The 22507-nt window shown below is 37.9% G+C and overlaps 1 protein-coding gene across 2 annotated transcripts in view; it reads left to right on the top strand.

The window, feature by feature from the left end:
* LOC127627542 (serine/threonine-protein phosphatase 2A 55 kDa regulatory subunit B beta isoform-like) overlaps window positions 1-22447 on the top strand; it is a 72499-nt gene extending 50052 nt beyond the window's left edge. For both annotated transcript variants that reach the window (XM_052103988.1, XM_052103990.1), the window contains exons 2-9: window positions 953-1050; window positions 5066-5231; window positions 6136-6248; window positions 12572-12749; window positions 19215-19379; window positions 20006-20175; window positions 21027-21118; window positions 21213-22447. In XM_052103988.1, the coding sequence (XP_051959948.1) occupies window positions 953-1050; window positions 5066-5231; window positions 6136-6248; window positions 12572-12749; window positions 19215-19379; window positions 20006-20175; window positions 21027-21118; window positions 21213-21492 (1262 nt within the window). In that variant the 3' untranslated portion in view covers window positions 21493-22447. The remainder of the gene's footprint in view (window positions 1-952; window positions 1051-5065; window positions 5232-6135; window positions 6249-12571; window positions 12750-19214; window positions 19380-20005; window positions 20176-21026; window positions 21119-21212) is intronic.
* Window positions 22448-22507: the final 60 nt, after the last annotated feature.

The raw sequence follows: 22507 nt of genomic DNA, 5'->3' as shown, positions 1-22507 counted from the left end.
AATCATTGAGTCTGTTTAAGTACTTGGCGCCATCTCCTGGTGGCCATATGTAATTAGAGTGATTGATCTCATGACTCTCTGCCCAAATATGTGGGACTATCACCACTGGTTGGAGCAATCTGAACCCAATCCGATTTGTTAAGCATTCCATAACGCTACAGCATTTCCGATGACATCATCTGTTCCAGTAAAGCTAACGTGTTTGTAGCCAAATAGCAGGATTCCCGATAGCCAGATGCTGTGTGCACATTGTGCTTCATGTGGGTTATCTAATGATCTATGCATCTGATTACTCTGTGTGTGTATTTTTTTAAAGATAATTGCCTTATCTAAGTAATGATATGTGATATTTTATGTTCTGTTTATTTTTCGTGTAATTATAAGTGAAAATGCGGCAAATGAGCAACACCTGCTCGCATGAAACATTTTGTTAACGACATAAACTTAGCTATTACTTGCTATATTTTTGTGTGAGTAAAATAAATTAGCTGGTTGTATTCTACTCTTTGAGCACTTCCCAACAACATATGACACATGGCTATTTCATTAGTTTGATGTTTTTACTGATTACAATAATATGTACAGTGCAAAATGTTTAATAAAACATTATCAAAACGGCACACATCTGATTTGTCTGCAAATTTCAAAGCACTTGTTCAGTTTTGGTCATAATGCCTACCTGCACTGTAAAGTAGAGCTTCTAAGCTTTAAAAAGATGCCTATATTGTGTTGGTCAAGACTGTAGTTATGAATATTTATAATATTATATTTGTTTTTATTATATTTTTTTTTTCTCAAAGTCCAGCTGGCTTAAAGGGTTAAAGATCTAGAAATGTCCCCAGCAATATTAATTGTTTGCATTTTATTTACTTAAATCTTTGATTTTCTCAATGTAGAGGATGAAATGTAAATATTTGACATTCTTATATATCATCTATTTCTCCTCTTACAGCTGACATCATATCCACGGTTGAGTTCAACTCTACAGGAGAGCTCTTGGCCACTGGGGACAAAGGCGGACGAGTGGTGGTCTTCCAGAGAGAACAGGAGGTAATTTTGCCTAGACAATATATTCTTTATAATCTCCAGAAGCTTCTGAAATCTGATTGGATGAGCAATGTTCAAGGTGTTGTTAAATAACCAATGGACTCACACCTGTGACCTCACATCATTTGAATTCTATGTTAATGCAGCATTGCTTCAGTGTTGCACGTCTCCTGTCGCCAAGGAAGTTTTCCATAAGCCCAACCTCAAAATATGGCAAGATTGTTATGTCTTAAACTACAGTACATAAAATAATAAGCAATACCATATAAAGATTGCATCTTTTAGATGTGTGGTTTGCCACGTCAAACACATGGTTGCTGAACAAACTAGTCTGAAGTCAAATTAATTTGCCTTGATTTGGTATTAGAGCCTCATGATGACACTAAATAAAACATTTAGCATGATATTGCTTGCTATTTTGATACTTTAGCTGATATCATAAGATTTGAGTAGGCAGGTACTGTGACATGGTAAAATCAGTCAGATTCAGTTAAACTAAAACAATATTTTTATTTTAAATATGTCATGTAAATGTTGAAATCAAACCACTCTTCAGTCAACATGTATACGCCTTAATCAGACCACAATTGCTTACATCCTTCTTTCAAATATTTGATTACGCACATGTCGTGCACTTGGGACAAAAAGATAAAGACTGTAGCTTTACTACACAAAAGCCCGCTGGAGATCGATTATAACTGCACATGAAAACATGCCTCGCTTGGCCCATTGCTTTGTAATAATGCTCTGTAAGACTTTTACTGAGTCCTTTACATTTTTATAGATCCCAAAAGGATAGTTTATCTTTATTCAACTGTCTTCTATTAACTGAAATGGCTTTTTTTGTGTCGGTAGTGAACCATCTACGATGTTGTGTCTGAAAACTGTTTCAGATCTAAACCCCCCCTCATTTTTTGTCTAGCAGCACAACGGTGTGAAACCCCGCCTCCTCGCATCATCTTTTTTCAGAGATTTCATGGTGTCTGTTAATCCTCACACCATGATTCATGCCCCACTCTGTTCCAGACCCCCATCTAACCCCCTCTCTCCCACAGAGGGGAAATCTGTTTCCATTAATACCCCCATCTTCTCTCGGCCTGCCTGAATTCTTCTTATTGATTTAGATGCTTCCCAAGGTGAGACCTGACCCTGAAGGTTTGCATGGTCTGATCAGTATTGAGACATTCCTCTAATCCCAGATCACCTTTGTGCTGTGAGATCATAACCTGCCTCACTTACATTTCACTTCCTTCAGGAACAAAGAAAATGGAAGAATTCAGCACTTGTTGTAGATTCTGTTTTTGGCCGGAAAAGAGCTACAATACAACAGTGGGATAAGGCTTACACAGAGGGACTTAATATGAGCCAGCATTGAAGCTGAAATTTCCAATTAACATTTGTTTGCACTGCCGCTGATTGTCCTATATGCATAATTATCTTCAAGCATTTCCATGCGGAGCACTATATGAATTGGAAATGCAGTCCTCTGATGATGTGGGATACATTTGTAATGCATAATAACCTACTGTAAACAAAGGAAATGCACAAAATACCCAATTTAGGCACAACAAACTTTTTAGGGTGGGAAATCAAGAAGCTATTCTTCGAGATTCAAAATTTCTAAATTTTTTGTATAATACAATTGATTTCTGAATTGTTATTTGGTGTTCTTCAAAATAAACAGATTTCAACATTTTTGTTAAATGAAGGCCATATTAAAAACTGATTTGGAATTTTTTTACCAGGACTTCATCCTTTATTTTTGGTACACTTCAAATGCCTATTATGTTCAGATTGTATTGTTTTAACCTTGTCCCATACCCAGATTTTCAATATTAAACTATAAAAATACAAAATGATTGCATGTTTAAAATGTCTACGCACGTAAACGCAGACACATCTTGCAACACATCGTTGCGTTCTCAACGTTGCCGCAAGGGACACTATTGTGAGATTAGAGTGAACTGTCCACTTTTTTGGTGAGTTTTCTCTTTCAAGTCAACCTTATGGCGTAACAAAAGTTTTAAGAGAGTGTTGCTGAGCAAGTAAGTTAAAGTCAATGTATTTATAGTAACGTACCAGAATAATAACATTCAGTTTATTGGCACAGACGATTGAAAACAATTCTATCGATTCTATCTAAACGATATCGATATATATCACAATTAAGAAAATCCACGATAAGCTTTTGTGGAATTGTCGATATTTACTGCGTGTCGCTAAAACACAAGCAGTTCGGCTTTCTCAGGCTGCGTTTCCACTGGGGTGGACAAAATCCGCTCAAAAGGGCTCACAGCGCTAGGAGAGAGCTTGCTCCGCACCGCTGCCAATCCTACGATCCACCTGGAGAGCGTGACGCTCGGCTTTCATAGAAATGAATTGAAAACGCTCTCAGCTTCACTCATAACGCACCAGTGGTAATGTAGAGTCAGACTTGATGAACTTGCTAATGCTAGCTCCCTTGCTAACAATTCGGTTACGTCAGACTCCAGATTGATTCCATCCGCACCGCAAGACTTCATGACAACGGTTGCGCCCTCTCATCATCTCTAGCGAAGAGTGCAACAGAACAACAGTGATGTGGACAACAGCTCTGATCTTTCTGTGCTGTAATCTTGAATATTGTTCTCGAGCACCAAACATGCATAATTTCTGCCCTGTCCCGCTCCGCACGCTTTGCCTCTTTTCCCTGCATGTGTGTAGACATGACGCACTGCATGAGTTAACGTGGTTTCAAAGCACCTTTTAGACCATAATGTTTTTCCCTTTTAAATGTATCTTTATTAATCAGCATGTTACAAGCCTTTAATAATAAACAAATCAAATAAACACATTGATTTCTGTTCTAATTTTGTGAAAATGAATTAGATGTCTGGAATGGATAAGGAAAGACTAAAATTACTAGTTGGTAGACTAGTCTCTCACTTTAATGAAAATATACAAATGTTTTTTTAATTAAAAATATTTTTTTTTCTAAATGTTCTCTCGGGACACCTCTGAACCCACATTGAGCATCATTCTACAGTCACAAGGGCTTCTATGCCCCATTCTTGTGTATCTGAATCTAAAGAAATATAACAAATATTTCATCTTAATGTAAAAATATTCCAACAAATTTTGGACTGCTGTCACTATACTTCAGAACAAACAGATGATCTTTTAACATTCATTTTCAATTGATAAACGGTAAAATTGGTAAAAGATCCTGCAGACCCCACTCCTTGGCCGTCTCTGGACCCCTGTGCAGTTTTGTAGAGACTATTTTGACGGTTTAGAATTTATTTTTTCTTCTTCCGTCAACTTTGAAATAAAAAAAAGAAAGTGCAATGTGTAAATGTATATCATGATAGATATCGAACAATATGAAAAAGATTATCATGATAACAATTTTGGCCATATTGCCCAGCCCTAGGTGCATGTACATACACCGTTGGTTATTGTTAGTAGATAATAATAATAATAAATAGTGAGAGTGTGAAAAATGTTTTAACAAGACTTGACTTAAAATCCAAAGTGCTAAAAGTGCCAGAAGTTGAAGAAACATTATTTCTTATTTTTCAGATTTGTTATCATTTGACAACAGAGGGCAGTGAAATAATTATTATTCCAAATATTGTCAATTTTTTCTTCCTTAAAATTGCAAAATGAATCAATGGAATCGTTAAGTAGAATCAGAATCAGCTTCCTTGAAATTCTTTAATTTTATCCATTGACCATTCATTTTCATTTATGAAAATTCTGATGTAATGTAATCACTCAAATTACTTCCTTTCTCCATGGAACACAAAAGGAGATGTTAGGATGAATGTTAAGGATTAACAGCTTTTACTTTAATTGAATGAAACAAAATGCAACAAAAGTGAATGGTGACTGAGGATGTCATTCTTCCTTTTTGTGTTCCATAGAAGAAAGAAAGTGATACATGTTTAGAACAACACGAGAGTGTGTAATTGATGAGAGAATTAAAATTGTGTGAACCATTTTTTATCTTGCTTTAACCATAAATACTTCATTGCAGAGTAAGAACCAACCTCACCGTCGGGGGGAGTACAATGTTTACAGCACTTTTCAGAGCCATGAGCCTGAGTTCGACTACTTGAAAAGCCTGGAGATTGAGGAGAAGATCAACAAGATCCGCTGGCTGCCTCAACAGAATGCCGCCTATTTCCTCCTCTCCACCAATGGTGAGCCGATCATCCTCATATGATTGACCTGGAAGCTTTCACGTCCTTGCTGAAAAAACAACAAAAAAAACAGCATGTTTTAGATGCTGATCTCCAGCATGGGATGTTGGTGTGCTTGTGTCCATTTTAACCAACCTGTCCAGACCACTTCATGGGTCAGCCAGCTTTAAGCAACGTTATATAGATATAGAGAGAGAGAGAGCGAGTGAGAGAGAGAGAGAGAGAGAGAGAGATTGGCATTAGCTATTATTGTTAAAGTCATCGTTTACACGTATAGGGACCCTAAATGCACCGATTTTGCAGAGTGAACCTGTTGAAAATGTACATCCTACAATTCATACACATTTAATTCTTATATTTTCAGAGGCATTATTAAATATGACATGAACTGCAATAGAAACATGTAGACCATATACTTTTTTTCACACCTAATGGAAATTCATGCTAGACTAAGCTAGCCTTTTCAGAAGAGTTAGCTATTTTTACTTCAAGTGTCTGCAAGTGATGATAGAAATCTCAAATTCAAATGTAACCTTCTTTTTAATTTGCTGTGCTTGTAGTTCATGTTAAATGGCTTAAGATGATGTGTTTTTGCAAAGTGGCAGGGAAGTAAACTTATCAAACTCTTTATAAAAACTCACATACAGTATTCTAAAATGGATGGTGTGCATGCAAGTGTAGTCCTGCAGAGATGTTAGGGATACAATCAAGTTAATTGGGAGATATTGATCTTATTTGATGTTTTCCTGTCTATTTGTGTCATGCCAGCTAAGTTCACTCCCTTTGCTGGGTCTTTGGCTTCCAGTGGATCATTAGATTGAGTTTCTCTCTTCTCCTAACATCACAAACACTGCTCCCTCCTTCCCTTGTTGTCAGTCATGTTTTACATCATCTCTCCTCCCAGATAAAACTGTGAAGCTATGGAAAATCAGCGAGAGAGATAAGCGACCAGAGGGCTACAATCTAAAGGATGAAGAAGGAAGGATACGGGACCCCACCACCATCACAGCTCTGAGGGTAATTCATTTTACCTAAGACTTTGATGCCACGCCCACTCAGTCCGTTCACTGATCGTTAGGGCTAGGCGATATACATCATAACATTTCACAATATTTTCACAATGATTTGGCTGGCGATACGAAATTAAGCAATATTGTAAATATGGCGATGATTTAATGCATTTTTAATGTAGACACAATGTTAATTAAATATCATTCTTTCTTGCGTTTATTTAGTGAAAACTGTGGAAAACATGCCTTAATTATCTTGGCGTTATCAAAATGTATTACTAGATTTCTCTACATTTTGAATCTACTTGGCCACAATGGCCGTTTAGATTAAATAATAAAAAATTCTGATTTAAAATATCTTTTATGTAATTTCTGAGCAAATACACAATTATCAAGAAATATTTTGAAAATCATCAATAGGTTGAAAAATATCGAGATTTATTACACGGGTCTCTGAAATATTCTGTTCTGATTGGTCAATGGAGCATCCAGCAGGCTGATATATCTGGGTAATAACCTTAAAAAGACATATCAGTCCGGTCATCCGAGTATTATTCAAGTCATTTTTCCTACTTCTCAGATCACTGTGCGATCTCAAAAAGTAAGTTCATAAAATAATTTCAACTCAAATTGATGTTTCATGTCCATTTATTTATTTGGCAATTTGTCTTGTAATAAGCTGGATAATGAGCAGTCAGACGGTCATCATTTACTAAATAAACACAAACAGAACTCCAACGCAAACCGTAGGTGCAAATCAGCTGTTCAGCGATTTATTTCTTCTCGCATAATAAAATATTATGTTAATTATATGAATTACCACGCAGATCAATATTTCATGTCCATTTATTTATTTATTTGGTTAGTAGCCATATAATAAGTGGGAAAATATCACTGGGGGTTGCATCGTGAAGGGTATCTGGTGTAAAACCTATGCCAAGTCAAATATGCAGATCACGAATGGTCTGCTGTGGCGACCCCTGATGGGAGCAGCCAAAAGAAGAAGATTGTAAAGATCCTACAGCATGGTCATCATTATTGGTTTCCCTTTAAAGTGCCTTGTGAAAGCATCTTTTAGGCTGTTTGGAATGCAGGACATGTCTTCTCGACAAAACAACCTGTTACGCACAATGAGTGAGGAAAAATAATGATCTGACTGTTCAGACTGAGATGCAGTAAGAAAAATCTGATTGTGACCTATGAATGTGGTTTAGATCAGGCTTTTAAAAATCAAATTTTTTTGTGTTTTTGTCCTGTTCAGAGAGTATAGATCTAGAGACTGTAGTGAGTGAAAATCCCAGGAGATCAGCAGTTACAGAAATACTCAAACCAGCCCATCTAGCACCAACAATCATGCCACTCTCCAAATCACTGAGATCACATTTATTCCCCATTCTGATGATTGATGTGAACAATAACTGAAGCTCCTGATCTATATCTGCATGATTTTATGCACTGCAGCCACACAGTTGGCTTATTAGATAATGGCATGGATGATTGTTGTTGCCAGATGGGCTGGTTTGAATATTTCTTTAACTGTTGATCTCCTGGGATTTTTACACACAACAGTCTCTAGAGTTTACTCAGAATGGCAGAAAACATCCATTGAGCTTCAGTTCTGTGGACTGAAATGTCTTGTTGATGAGAGAGGTCAACAGAGAATGGCCAGATTGTTTCGAATTGACAAAGTCTATGGGAACTCAGATAACCACTCTGTACAATTGTGGTGAGAAGAATAGCATCTCAGATAGCATCTCTATTCTGAGATGCGGGTTGGCACTGTATTGGCGGCACGAGGGAGAGGTTTTAATGTTGTGGCTAATGTATAAATGTATAAATACTACAGCAAACAAATTGGTTAACAGGGTTTGTCCTGCAAACACCTGAACATTTTGGCAGCTACCCAAGTTCAAGAAGTAGTGTTCTTGTTCCAAACCTGTATGGATTTCTTTTTTCCATGGGACACTGAAGGAGATGTTAGGTAGAATGTTACAGACCAACAGCCTCAGACACCATTCACTTTCATTGCATCTTTTTTCCATGCAATGACAGAGAATGGGGACTGAGACTAACATTCTGCCTAATTTTCAGTTTTGGATGAACTATCCCTCAAAATGTAAGGCCAAAAGAAGCCAAAGCCCACCCACCCATGTTGCAGAGCTAATGGCTTCTCTCAGTTCAAGAAATTTCACTTTTGTAATATATGGATTTATGCCGGCAGTCATCCACTCAGAAAGGTATCTATATTTCAACCCTAGTATTACTTTAATCGTGTCATTTCACAACAATGTCTAATTTTCTTCACTGAGTTTTGATTGATCCCTTATGTAATAGGTGAGTAGATAGATTTAAAACAAATTATGTGAGTGGGAGATGGACTTCTTAGACTATACTGAAACTTAATAGATTGTGCAAAGCTTGCAGACACTGTTGAAGCCCTGCTGGTTCTCATACCATTATTGCCACCATGAGATGTCCACACTTCTCTGTCCAAAACAGATGAAGTTAAGCAGAAAGCTATTGTACTTACAGTATAGGAATTGTACTTACAGTAAAGGAATACTTTTATGGTGATTTGTTGTTGTTTTCTGGAGCTTATTTTTGGTCCCCATTGGCTTTCATTGTATAGAATAGAGCAGTCAGAAAGAAAGAAAGAGAAATTCGTGTCTTGGAAATTCTTCACATGGAATTCTCATGAGTGAGAGTATTCCAAACACAATACAGAACACAGTGCAGTCATTACCTCAGCACTTTATTCACACCACCCTGCCGGGGGGAGAAGCTCCTGTGGCTTGTCTCGAACACACATACATGGCAGGCTTGTATTGTGTTCTTGTCTAATCTTCGCCCTACTCCCAATCCAAGGGCACCCTCAATTTTCCTGACCCTTGTTGGTCCCCCTAGGGGACTCTTCTGCCTCTGCCAAAGTTAAAGACATGCCGTGTGTGAGCTGCGTTTCCTTGGCCCGCTGCTAAGCACTGAGGTAATCACTGATCCTTCCCACTCCTCCAGGCTTGACGGGCCTTACTGTAGTGGCTAGCGTGGATCCAGGTAGCCCTCTCTGTGATTTTTACCACAGAGTTTGTCTCTAACAGCACCTGGTAGGGCCGGGTCCACCTAGGCTTCCTCCAATGTCTCCTTTTGTAGTCCCTTACTACCACCCAGTCTTTTACCTGTCTATGAATATCACAAAGCACAGCAGAGAGGTTTAAACAATAATGCAACACTTCATCCTCACACTGGTCAGTGTCAGGCAACTGCCTTTTTTGTGGTCCAGTTCCTGTGTTAAGAGGCCTGCCAAACAAAATTTCAAATGGGCTCAAACCATTTTGTTTCCTGAGCCTTGCCCGCATCTGCATGAACTACAATGGAAATGCTTGAACCCAATTTATTCCAGTTTCAAATGAACATTTGACCAATTTGTTTTGTTTTAGTGTGCCATTTTGTCTTTCTACTGCTCCCCCACTCTTAGGGTGTTAGGCACAGTGTGTTCTCAAAACAATTCTCAAATACTGACCGGTGTGACTTAGGGCTTGATTCACAAAGTGGAACCCACCATTGTCACTGCTAATTTTCTCTGGATGCCCTATGTGGGTATTATTTATAGCATTAGCACATACATATTACACATTTTTGACAACACTGTTGGGCATAAATGGAAAACCCCTTTGTGAACCAGTACATATTTATTTCACTGTCATACGGGTTTGAAATGAAATAAGGGTAACGGAAGTATAATTTGAATTAGATAAATCATACATAGAAATATTTGGGTTGACTAATCTGGTACAGATCCAGGTATCTAGACCTACATCCATAATTCATTCCACATTAATTAATCCCTCACGGTTTCTCTTGATAATACAGTAGTGGTTCTGGATAGAGTATATACTGTATTTAGGAGAAAGCGTGTTCTTGAGACGGCTGTAATTTGTTCAGGGCTGCAGTCCTGCACCTTAACTAACACTGTAGTCCACTGGAGACCAGAGCTGGAAGCAATGAAATACAGTACACTTGTGTGTGTGTGTGTGTGTGTGTGTGTGTGTGTGTGTGTGTGTGTGTGTGTGTGTGTGTGTGTGTGTGTAAGCAAGGCATTTATCACTTTGCGCTGGCTGAGCCGAGGAGAGAAGGAGATAAAGAGGGAGGTGAGGTTGGATCCCTCACAGGGAGTCCACTGGGTACAGTTTGAGTCAGATGTTTATATACACATTAGCCAAATACATTTAAACTCAGTTTTTTTTTCACAATTCATGACATTTAATTGTAAAAAATGTTCCCTGTCTTAGGTCGGTTAGGATCACTACTTTAAGAATGTGAAAGGTCTGAATAATAGTAGAGAGAATTATTTATTTCAGCTTTTATTTCTTTCATCACATTTCAAGTGGGTCAGAAGTTTACATACACTTTGTTAATATTTGGTAGCATTGCCTTTAAATTGTTTAACTTGGGTCAAACGTTTTGGGTAGGACTCATTTTACTGTGGATATAGATATTTGTTTACCTGTTTCCTCCAGCATCTTCACAAGGTCCTTTGCTGTTGTTCTGGGATCAACACCACTTTCAACACCAGGGGATTCACCCTGCAAAGATTTTTCTGCAGGGCGGGGGGAGGGAAGGAAGGAAGGAGGTTGTCATTGCCAGTAAAATAGTAAATCTTATATATCTTTACGATGGAGGAGATAGATGCTTTTGTGGTTGACTGGAAAACAAAAGAAGTTGGTAGTATACATCAGAGAATCTCACGAAAATATGTGCAGTTCATATTTAGAAATAAAGTTTTGCATAAAGAAAATGAAGCCTGTTTTAGGACCATTACGATTTTTTTTGCATTGTGGCGTTTAAGAACATTTCCTCCCAAGTTCTTGTTGCCATAATGTGTCCAGACATTTTACTTTTGAGGCTTTTGTAATTAACTAGCCTAAATGTTTCCCCCAATAATATATTTCTGTCACATTTCAATGAAATAATTGAGGCTAGATGTCATTTTTAAGTGTAGAAAGAAATCATGGTACAGGCAGTAGAAAATATATGCAATTACAAATGTATACATCAACAATAGGGCATCCCTCGCCCCACCCCCACCCGCTAATGAAAAAAAGGGTTCCCATGTGTGAGATGATAATGACCTGCCATGTCAGTGTGTGCTCCTCCTCCACCCCCAACTGCTGGGTGATGACTGTTCCTCTTCACTTTACTGATGTATTCTGAATCTTGACATTTACTTTTGGGAAATGATTGTGGATACAGGTATGGGGAAGTACTGTAATTAGGGTACAATAGATTTCAGCTGCAGATGTTGGATAGTATCTATAAGTCATACATACATACAACAATTCCCTGCACACATTGTATAACAAATAGGAAATAAACGCTGTATGACAATGGACCCTGGAAAAAAAAAGTGTGTTTTTCAGTGGTTGATGCTGATTTTTAGGGAGGATGGTGGCCAAATTATAGTCAGTTTACACTAACTTAACACTTTTTAGGAACACTATGGTCCTAATAAAGTGCCTGACGTGGTCTTATGCTGTTGTAGCCCATCCACCTCGAGATTCAACTTGTGCATTCTGAGATGTTTTTTTGCTCACTACAGTTGTACAGAGCGGTTATCTGAGTTACTGTAGCCTTTCTGTCAGCTCGAACCTGTCTGCCCTTTCTCTGTTGACCTCTCTCATCAACAATGCACTTCTGTCTGCAGAACCGACACACACTGGGTGTTTTTTTATTTTTGGCACCTGTAATAATTTCAAAGGAATGAGAAAGAGGGAGATGGCGATTCCAACTCAGGAATGACACTTTTATATACAAAATAATGTGTTTGCTTCAATGTGTAATGCTAAAGCATCATAAACTTAAATTCTCAAAACGGCAATGACCAACACACACAAACAGCTTGTCAGCTGGGCTCTCTCACACACTCTGAGGACTGGCCCTTTCATTTTATTTCACTGTGTGTTTCACATATATGTACATTACCTATCAAAACATTTGAAACAATTGACTGAAATGTTTCTCACGATCTTAAAAATCTTCTAACCTGAAGACGTATGCTTAAATGTTTGAAACTGCTTGTGTTTTAGTGACACGCAGTAAATATAGAAAATTCCACAAAAGCTTATCGTGGATTTCCTTTATAGTGATATATATCGATATCGTTTTATCGGCCAGCCCTAATATATATATATATATATATATATATCTCAAATGTAGTAACTGTTACTGCATGAGTACTCTCACTTGTGAAAATAGTCATGGTTAATGGGCATTGCTGAGCACAAGGCTTGCATTTTTGTTATTTAAATAATGTATTCATTTTTTTTTCCCTCTCAGGTGCCTGTGTTAAGGCCCATGGATCTGATGGTGGAGGCAACACCTCGCCGCATTTTTTCTAATGCACACACCTATCACATCAACTCTATCTCAGTCAACAGCGACAACGAGACATACATGTCAACAGATGACCTGAGAATAAACTTGTGGAACCTGGAAGTCATGAACCGAAGCTTCAGTATCCTTTCACAATTACTCTCTCTTAAATATGAATGGTTTCATATCAGAAAAATTTGGGGTCTTTATTTTTTTTGTCGTTATATGATATAGTAATTTAGCACAAAGCAGGTACCACATTTAGAAATAACGTTTGAGTTATTATAAAAGGGAAGGTTACAGATCTAAAATTGTACTGAATGTGTCATGTTTGAAGCCGTTGTAAAACTGAAAGTCAATTGAATTCTATATTAATGTGTCAAATCTATACATTTACAATTCCATATTATCTGTTTAGGCCAGAGTTGGGAACCTATGGCTTGAAAACCACAAGTGGCTCTTTGTTAAAAATCAAGTGGCTCACTGGGTTTCTCACCATTCATCAACACATGATCATTTAAAACTTTCTATAGATATTTTTCCAACAGAAAGTGTAGGAGCGATTGCTAAGCTTGAAGTCAATGACACTGTTTTGGTTTTTCAAATTTTACAGCCTACTTCTAGTGAACAAGGTTTGAAATGAACACCGGCCAAATGCAGATTTTTGCTGATGTACCAGCCACTGTGGAAAGCGACCTGAAAGACATTTAGGAGAGATATATAACAAGACATTAGACACAAAGACATGCATTTGACGAAACGGGATTATATTTTGAAGACCAGATGAAAGAAAAGCCGCCAATGTGCGTCTGATTTGATGTGTGCGCGCAGTGAGCTCTGTCTGACACACGATCATTCATAGAGTTCTGGGTCTCGTGTCCCAATAAATATTGATCTTAGCTGTTAAGAGCATTTTCTACGAGTGATTTTATGAATGATCGTTATTTTTTATTTGCAACCAAGGTGTGACATAGCACCCGCAAAACGTGACGAGACTCAATCGAGTTTGCGAGCTCCTCTCCAAATGCATTTCATGCACGAGCAATTTTGGTCATCTACCTGCAAAAGGTCTCTCGGAGTGACAAATAACAAGAAGTGCTGACGTGTTTGAAGAAACACACTTTATTATATTTTCAAGAACAGACAAAAGAAAAGCCGCCAATGCTCGTGTCTGATTCACTGTTCTGAGGCGTGCAGCGGGACCCTGTCTCGTGAAACAAGCAGATGTATAGAGTTATCACTCCTTTTTCTTCATTTCATTCAACTGAAAACTGTTTGCAAGAATAATGTAGTCTATGAGAATGCTGCAAATGATCTCCGATCATCTCGTGAGGTACTGCGAGTTTAGTTCGCTCTTACACATTTTGAACGCAACTCTGCAGGTTCAGTAATATATACAGGTATATTGTATGAAATAAACAAAGACTAAAGTGATTAAATCATAAGGTAATATAAGACATGTTCGCCTTGAACCGAAAATGGAGTTCTATTTTTTTCTTTAGGCATAAAAATGACCAAAACGGAATACAAACACATTGGATAAGAACACACAGCATTTTTTGGGAACACAAGAATTTTTTAGGCTTATTTATTATGATGATTATTATAATTAACTTTACATTTATAATTGTCTTTAGTTCTTAAGTTGTATACTAGTCAATTTCACATGTTGCCGCATACTGATAGGCCTACTTACGTGATGGCAAATGGAGCCATTGGAGACGGTAAATGTTTGGATTTGGGGAGGGGGTAATATATTTTTAAAAATTGTTTCGTTTAAAGAGCAATTTCAGTGTAGAAATGTCTTTTGTTCAAGTTTTTTTTTAAAAGCAAAATCAATAAAGCAAAAATATTCTCTTATCGCGATATTTTAAATGCGATTATCATTAAAATGTTTTTTTGCATATCGCCCAGCCCAAAAGGGAAGTACAATTTTTCGAGAAATAAAATTAAGTAATTTTATGGAGACCCGCACAAACACGTGTACTCAATTCCATATTGCAACACGCTACCCATTAATATTTACATATTTGTTTGTTTTTGAGTAGTCTATGGGCAATATAAACATTGTATTTTAAAAATGCATACAAAAATGACAAAATTGGCTCCTTAGTGAAAAACGGTTCCGACCCCTGGATTAGGCTAATGAACTTCAGGTCTTTTAATTGGTGGATGCATTTATTATTGTAATTATTTATTTTAAAATGGTGTGTCTTTATCATATTGCTGTAGCTAATTAATTATACAAGCAATTAGAAATGGGTCAAAGTTTATCTAGCTTTTCTTTTAGCATTATTATTTTTAGTGGTGGTACTTTAACCTCTTGAGACCCGAGCATGACTGCTGTGTGCATTTCCCATTTCCTTTTTTGATTAAAAAAAATAAAATAAAAAATTCTAGTCCAAATAGTTTTCCTAAAAATTGATGTCCACATATGTGAACTTTTTTTAAAAATTTTTATTATCAAATTGTTTATGGTGTTTCCAGTATTATATAATTCAGAGTAATGGCCAGCATCATCCAATCACTACCAACCATGTTAAAATCAAATTATACATTATAAATTCTGAATCTATGTGCTGATTATTATTGTCCCATGTCTGCCAAACATCTTTAGTGGTCCAAACATCATCTGCAGCCTGAAACTGAACTTTTGGTCGGATTTTATGAGTGAATGCACTGCATAGAAAGCTATAGGATGCTCCCTTGCTCTCTATTTAGTGAATGACTTAACCTCCAGTGTGCTGTCTGTCTGCACTGATCTCAGAACAGTTCGAAATGCACCTTATTTTCATCCTAACTCCATATAAATCCTCTGAAAGCAACATTTTCCAGCTTTTGAATGAACCCTTGATTCCCAATGTGATAATGCACAGTAACTAACAAAAGAAAATATGTGCTAAAGTACACATTAATGTACATTGTGTTTATCAGTGTGGCATTTCATGATAATCGCTCAAATTAAAAAAATACCATATTGGATGAAACAAGAGACTCTTTTGACTCAATAAAGCTATGTTCACACAGGCAGAAAATAAAAATCACAATTTTGATTTTGGGATCACCAAATCAGTGTAAACCTCTTTTAAAATAATACAGATATTAGCTTTAACCACCCAAACCACTTTAGCCACCACAATGCAACAAGGTTGAATGTCTCAAACGAATATGGGACACTTAAGCGTTTTGAGCCCTTTAATACAGTCTCGGTATCCGACCCTTTTATGCTTCAATACGGGATGTTTAGCTACCCATATGGGATAAAATATGGGGCATCCGGCTTAAAAGAGACAGTTGTAAATCCTAGCAGCACGTCTAGCTGTTGTCTATGACAAATTTATTAATATTTGGTATTTCCCTCATGAAAAGCATCCATTACTAAACACTCAAGCATGGTGAACATATAATATGCATGTTTGCATTGTTACTATGACGACTAATGTGGACGTGCTAGCAAAAGCAACTGCAGTCTAACCAGAAAAAAAATCAGATCAGTCCACATATAACCCTCAGTTAAAATAGTCATTCTAAAAAAATCTGATTTTTCCCGCAGTGTGAACAAAGCCAAACTGTCGGACTCAAATGTGTCTGGTTGTTAAAACTGTTGGGGTATGTGCACATGCACACAAACATATTTTGCCGTTGTGCCGCGTCTTAATGTTTTTCAGTGTCTTGTGCCATGAACCTTGTGTTTTAAGTCTATGCGTCGAGTTAAAATAGTTAAATCTTTTAGTCTAATTGCTGGGTTTTTGAAATGATATAGTTTTGCACATTCCTAAAAGCAATAAGCCATTTTGGGTCATTCCTAACAAAAACCCCTTACTGGTCTGAACACTGAATTGCATGGCCAACTACAGCTTGTTGCTTTGTCATAAGTTACTTTGCACCCAGACACAATAAATTCTGACATGCTTCTGTTACTAAGCTAAGAACAAAAGGATTCTCCTAAACCATCGATCAAACAAAACCAATAAACCACCAGCAGACTGTCTCAGCTGACACTTAATTCTGACAGATAACACATTTGTGTTGTACATTACCCTTTATCAAGTATCCGCCACTAATCTTGACCCATGCCTAGCTTTCCCGAAGGTAAATAGTGTCTGGCTTACTCAGGCACGCGTCCCTATCGATCATTACTGAATTCTGTTTTCAAGGACCCTGCAGAGATGAGATGAGAAGCTCTGTGGACAATCAATATGGATGGGACTTGGAGAGAAGACAAAGATTGTTATTAACCAAAGCTCACATTGTAAACATGTGATCCTCACTATGTTGTGATGAATAACTTGTCACTGCCCAATACCAACACATTTATGTGATGCTATTTTTATTGCTTCTTGAGCTCTTTTATAAGGCTTTTCTGATATATGTAGTGTAGTGTAGCAAAATATCAAATACTCCTGGGAGAAATTTTGCATGAGAGATTTTCTCAGTTACGGATTCTCAGTTGTGGATTTACGTCTTTGTAAGCCGGTTTTATCTGGTCTTTTGGGAAATGTAAAAGACATTCCTTTTGCTTTATCCACTATATAGTCTCACATAACTAGGCTTTTGACTATCAGCATAATGTCTGGTTCACTATCCAGCCATTTCTGGCCTTTAAAGGCCACAGTACATTTTTCTGCGTGCCGATACGTCTCGTGCAGTATGGGTGACGCACGTTTTGTCATTAGCACAGTTCGCACAGACTGTCCGCGTGCAGTCCTGCTTTTTTTAATAACTCTCATCTGTGTTGTTTGTATATATATATATATATACATGCAGTTAACTACTAAAGAGTATCACAAAGCAGTTGTAGAATGTGTATAGACTTTTGGACAGACTGAATTACTACAAAGTAATAAGTACTGATTAGTATTTCATACAAGCTGAATATACAGTTCTGCTTGTGGATATCCAGTTTACGTGCTTCTACGTGCCTCAAACAAACAAGATATTTATTGAAAGGGATTTAATGGTATATGAAGATTCTTGGAATGAATTGTTCATTTCAGTGATCATTTTCACAGTTTTTATTGTATTTTGTATTTAACGCTATTTGTTGTACAAAACAAGCCCAGATGGGACTTGATATAGAAAGAGTACACTGATGAGCAAGAACATTATGACCACCTGCCTAATATGCTTTTAGTCCTCTGCATACCGCCAAAACACCACCAACCCGCTGAGTCATGGACTCTACAAGACCCCTGAAGGTGTCCTGTTGTATTTGGCACCAAGACATTGGCAGCAGATCCTTGCTGTAATTTGCAAAGTGGAGCAGCCATGGATCAGACTTGTTGGTCCAGCACATCACACTGATGCTGAGATCTGGGGACACATTGAGATCTGGGGAATTTGGAGGCCAGGGCAACACTTAGAACACTTTATTAAGTTCCTCAAACCATTCCTGAACAATAATGTGCAGTGTGTCACTGTGCATTATCCTGCTGAAAGAGGCCACTGCCATCAGGGAATTTTTGTTTTTGCTTTAATCCCTGCCAGAGCATCACACTCCCTTGACCAGCTTGTTCTCTTCCCACAGTGCATACTGGTGCCATCACTTTCCCATGTAAGTGGCGCACATGTACACTTACGACGATGGACAGGGGTCAGCATGGGCACTCTGACTGGTCTGCGGCTATGCAGGGTGCGATGCACCGTGTGTTGTGACACATTCCTCCCGTAACAATCATTATGATTTTCTGTGACTTGTGCCACAGCAGACCTTCTGTCGGTTCGGACCAGACGGGATAGCCTTCGTTGCCGTTGTGTATGGATTAGCTTAAAACACTGTCGCCGGTTTGTGGTTTGTCCCTCCTCGGACCACTGTTGGTAGGTACTCACCACTGCTGGGAGCATCCCTCAAACCGTGCATTTCAGAGATGCTCTGACCAAGTCGTCTGGCCATAACAATTTGTCTCTTGTCAAAGTCGCTCATGTCTTTACTCCTTCCCATTTCTCCTGCATTGTTCGCAAAATGAAATTGATTGTTCGCTTACTATCTTATCTACCCAGACCTGGACATGTGGCCTTGTTAGGAGACTGCACTGCACCTTTGAGTGGTCATAATGGGTTTGGCTCATCGGTGTACTTTGCAGCCTCTGTAAGATGCAATTTAATCACCACAGAAGCATATGGTGCAACTTAAGGTTGCAGCCTAACCTAACAAACCAAACTTCAACCAAGTATTCAAATATATTGATAAATGTATAAACTACTTACAACTATTTAAATTAAATTAAAATTTGCTTGTTGGATTACAACGTGCAAAACAAAGTAGAACATTGCACATTGAATCTTTTTATGTTCATACAAATATTTACACATGTTAAGTTTGCTGAAAATAAAAGCAGTTGATATGCGTTTGAGTGAGGTACTTATCCCTTTTGTTAAGTAAATTGGTCATGTGTTTATCTCATTTAGCTCACAAAGCTCAAGCAAGGACATTTTTTAATCATTATATTATGCGTCTTTTTCGTCTCGTCTTTTTGTAAATGTACAAAAAAAAATTTCAACAGTAATTTCGTTTATGGGATTAACACTGGTTCATCTGTCTTCATTTGCCATGTTAAGTATGTGAAATGTTGGACTGTGTTGTGGTTCCTTCACCATGCTTACTCAGATATTGTGGACATTAAGCCTACCAATATGGAAGAACTGACTGAGGTGATCACGGCTGCTGAGTTTCACCCCAACCAGTGCAACACGTTTGTCTATAGTAGCAGTAAGGGCTCCATAAGATTGTGCGACATGAGAGCCTATGCACTCTGTGACAACCACTCGAAATGTGAGTTCAGCTTTAGCTCTAACTGTTTTGGTGGATTTTTGATTAATAGCTGCTATACATTTAGTTTGTCAACAGACAAACAAGCAGTGCGAATGATTGCAAATATTACATATATTTCTGTAATGTATGTTCTCGGTCTAAACAAATTAACTCAAGACCCAGACAATACCAGACTCTCTAAAACATCTTAGATCAGTGGTTTCAACCTGTTCCTGGAGGCCCCCACACATTTGGAAATCTTCCTAATCAAACACACCTTATTTCAACTCATCAGCTTGGTAGTGGGGACTTCAAGACCAGAATTGGGTGTATCAGAAATGTGCAGTGTTGGGAATCACTGTCATAGACCCAGAAAATACTAGGACTTTTAAGATCTGGACCAATATCAGACCCTCTCAGAACAAGACTAGAAAATTCAAGATCCAGATCCCGACCAAGACCTGTCAGTCCAACAACCAGGCTAACTTATATAGGCCAATACCCAGATCTACACAAAGACTAAGTTTTCAAGTAATGAGATCCAGTCCAAGGACAACTTTGATGTCCAATTCCACAAGATAATGAAGCCAACTCTGCTTCCGAAATATTGCTTGTATATTAATGTCCTCTTGTTTCCCTCCTATCAGTATTTGAGGAACCAGAAGACCCCAGTAATCGCTCATTCTTCTCAGAGATCATCTCCTCCATCTCAGACGTGAGGTTCAGCCACAGCGGACGCTACTTGATGACTCGTGACTACCTCACAGTGAAGGTGTGGGATGTCAACATGGAGAACAAACCTCTTGAAACTTACCAGGTACCAAGATGAGATGTTGACCTTTGAAATATTATAGGTATTACCAAAAAACCCTTCATTGCAGATCTACAAACATTTGGCTCACTATATTACAGCACTTGGCTAAAAGCCACAAAGTGAACCATATTTACCATTAAGCATTGAGATAATCCAACAAAACTGCCGCTCCATACATTTTGCAGTCATTACTGCAAAATATGTCTTTAGTTTCAAAGACATATTGTGTTTGATAGAATTCAGTGGTGGAAATGATGCTGATGGTAATGATGTTTTTAAAATCTTTTAAATAAAATTGCAAACTGCTTTGTCTTGCAAAGGCTAATTTCATAGCTATCATTTAATATTTCCTAAAAACATACAATTAAACAGTAGTTTCACACTTTTTGCACAATTTGGAAAAAATAACATTTTGATTGGAATATGATGCCTAAAAAAATATTCTGCCTGCAAGTGCTCTTTACCTTGATTTTTCCAAACATCATTACCCCATATTTCATCACAAGCATGCTACATGATGGGGGAAATCATCCAAAATGCTTTAAAACCAGCAAATTTTGACTTCTGAGACATCGGTATAATAACCATTAATGCGGCATGATTGATTAAATTAAGATTGAAATTGCAATATGGCCTTGCGCGAGAAATTGCAATATGGCCTTGAAATACACACAAGTGGCTGAATAGATAACTGCATGAATATGTAGGTGTACAGATGTACCAAATAAAGTGGTCGCTGAGTGCAGATCCACAAAAGTAGGTTTTATTGTCATTGTCAAATAATACACAGGACTCTGATTAGTTAGTGTATTGTGCACTTATTGACCCTATGTGGCTGTTTCTGTGTTTTACAGGTCCATGACTACCTTAGAAGTAAACTCTGCTCTCTGTACGAGAATGACTGCATCTTTGACAAATTTGAATGTGTCTGGAATGGGACGGACAGGTCTGTGAAAATCAAATCGCCAGATTTTGCGACTGACTAACAGTTCTTTTTTTAATAGCTTCTTGCAACTAATTGTCATATTTTTTCCCATTAGTGTCCTAATGACAGGCTCTTACAACAATTTCTTTCGCATGTTCGATCGAAACACTAAACGGGATGTGACGTTGGAGGCTTCGCGGGAAAACAGCAAACCCAGAGCCATCCTCAAACCACGCAAGGTTTGCGTTGGCGGCAAACGGCGCAAAGACGAGATCAGTGTGGACAGCCTGGACTTCAGCAAGAAGATCCTTCACACGGCTTGGCACCCCAATGAGAACATCATCGCCGTTGCCGCCACTAACAACCTCTATATATTTCAGGACAAGATCAACTAGCATGTAGCTTGGAAGTCTCAAGTAATCACAATGACAAAAAGGAATGACTGTGTTGATTACTCACTAGTAGAGGAGACTTGGGCTTCAAGAGAGGAACATCTAGATGAGCTTCGCCTTTTACCGCAGACTGTTGGTACTGCACTAACAAAACATAAAACTTGAAAGTTTTCTGCAAACCACGGACAATGATGCTAGCTTTTGGACTGCTTCTGTTTTTTTTATCTAATTTGAATCTCCCTCGCTGTAGATTTTGTTGGGGATGCACAGCAATACAGGGAGGATTGTTTAACCTTCTATTTTACTAAAGGCCCTTTCACATAACTCGTGTCAGCGTGATGCGTCACTTTGACCTCTACATGTATATCGTTGCAGAAAGCTCCACGAAAGTGTGTTGCTAGGCAACACAAAAGCGTGAAGCGTTAACAGTGAAAGCAACAGAGATGTATTTGAGCTTAGAACGCCATTTACGTCGATACATTTCATAATATGCCTTTGAAGATGTCATGCAACTCTACGTATCTAGGTACCCACAGGAACTCGTTTTGATTTTTGCAGCCATGTAATATGCAAATTGTTTGTTAATCATTTGATGCACTTCAAAACATCAGTTGAAATAGTTTTGACACGAGTCATGTGAAAGGGATAGTTCACCCAAAATGGAAAATTCTGTCCAAGGATATGTTTCTACTGAAACAGTTTTTAGCTTATGTCCTCAATTCGAGTCTTGGCAGGACTGAGAATGTCAATTGCTTATAGAATTTGTTCCATCAACCTTTCAGCTTCATGGTGGTGCATGCATCATTTCAAAACCCAACTATGGTTGACTGATGCAACAAACAAAAGGGATGTTGTGAAACTGAAGTCAAACGATGTAGCATCATCCTGTTTTTTGTTCTAATTTTATAAAGAAATGGATAAAAATGTAATAAAAATCAAGAGGAACAAATTGTGCATTCTTTTCATTTCAGTGACAGAAAACTACACAAACAGACAATTGCTAAAAAACAAAAAAAGG

The sequence above is a fragment of the Xyrauchen texanus genome, chromosome 34 (genome assembly GCF_025860055.1).
Source record: "Xyrauchen texanus isolate HMW12.3.18 chromosome 34, RBS_HiC_50CHRs, whole genome shotgun sequence".
Taxonomy (NCBI): domain Eukaryota; kingdom Metazoa; phylum Chordata; class Actinopteri; order Cypriniformes; family Catostomidae; genus Xyrauchen; species Xyrauchen texanus.
The sequence above is the reverse complement of the archived record's forward strand: the minus strand, read 5'-3'. Positions and strand labels throughout refer to the sequence as shown.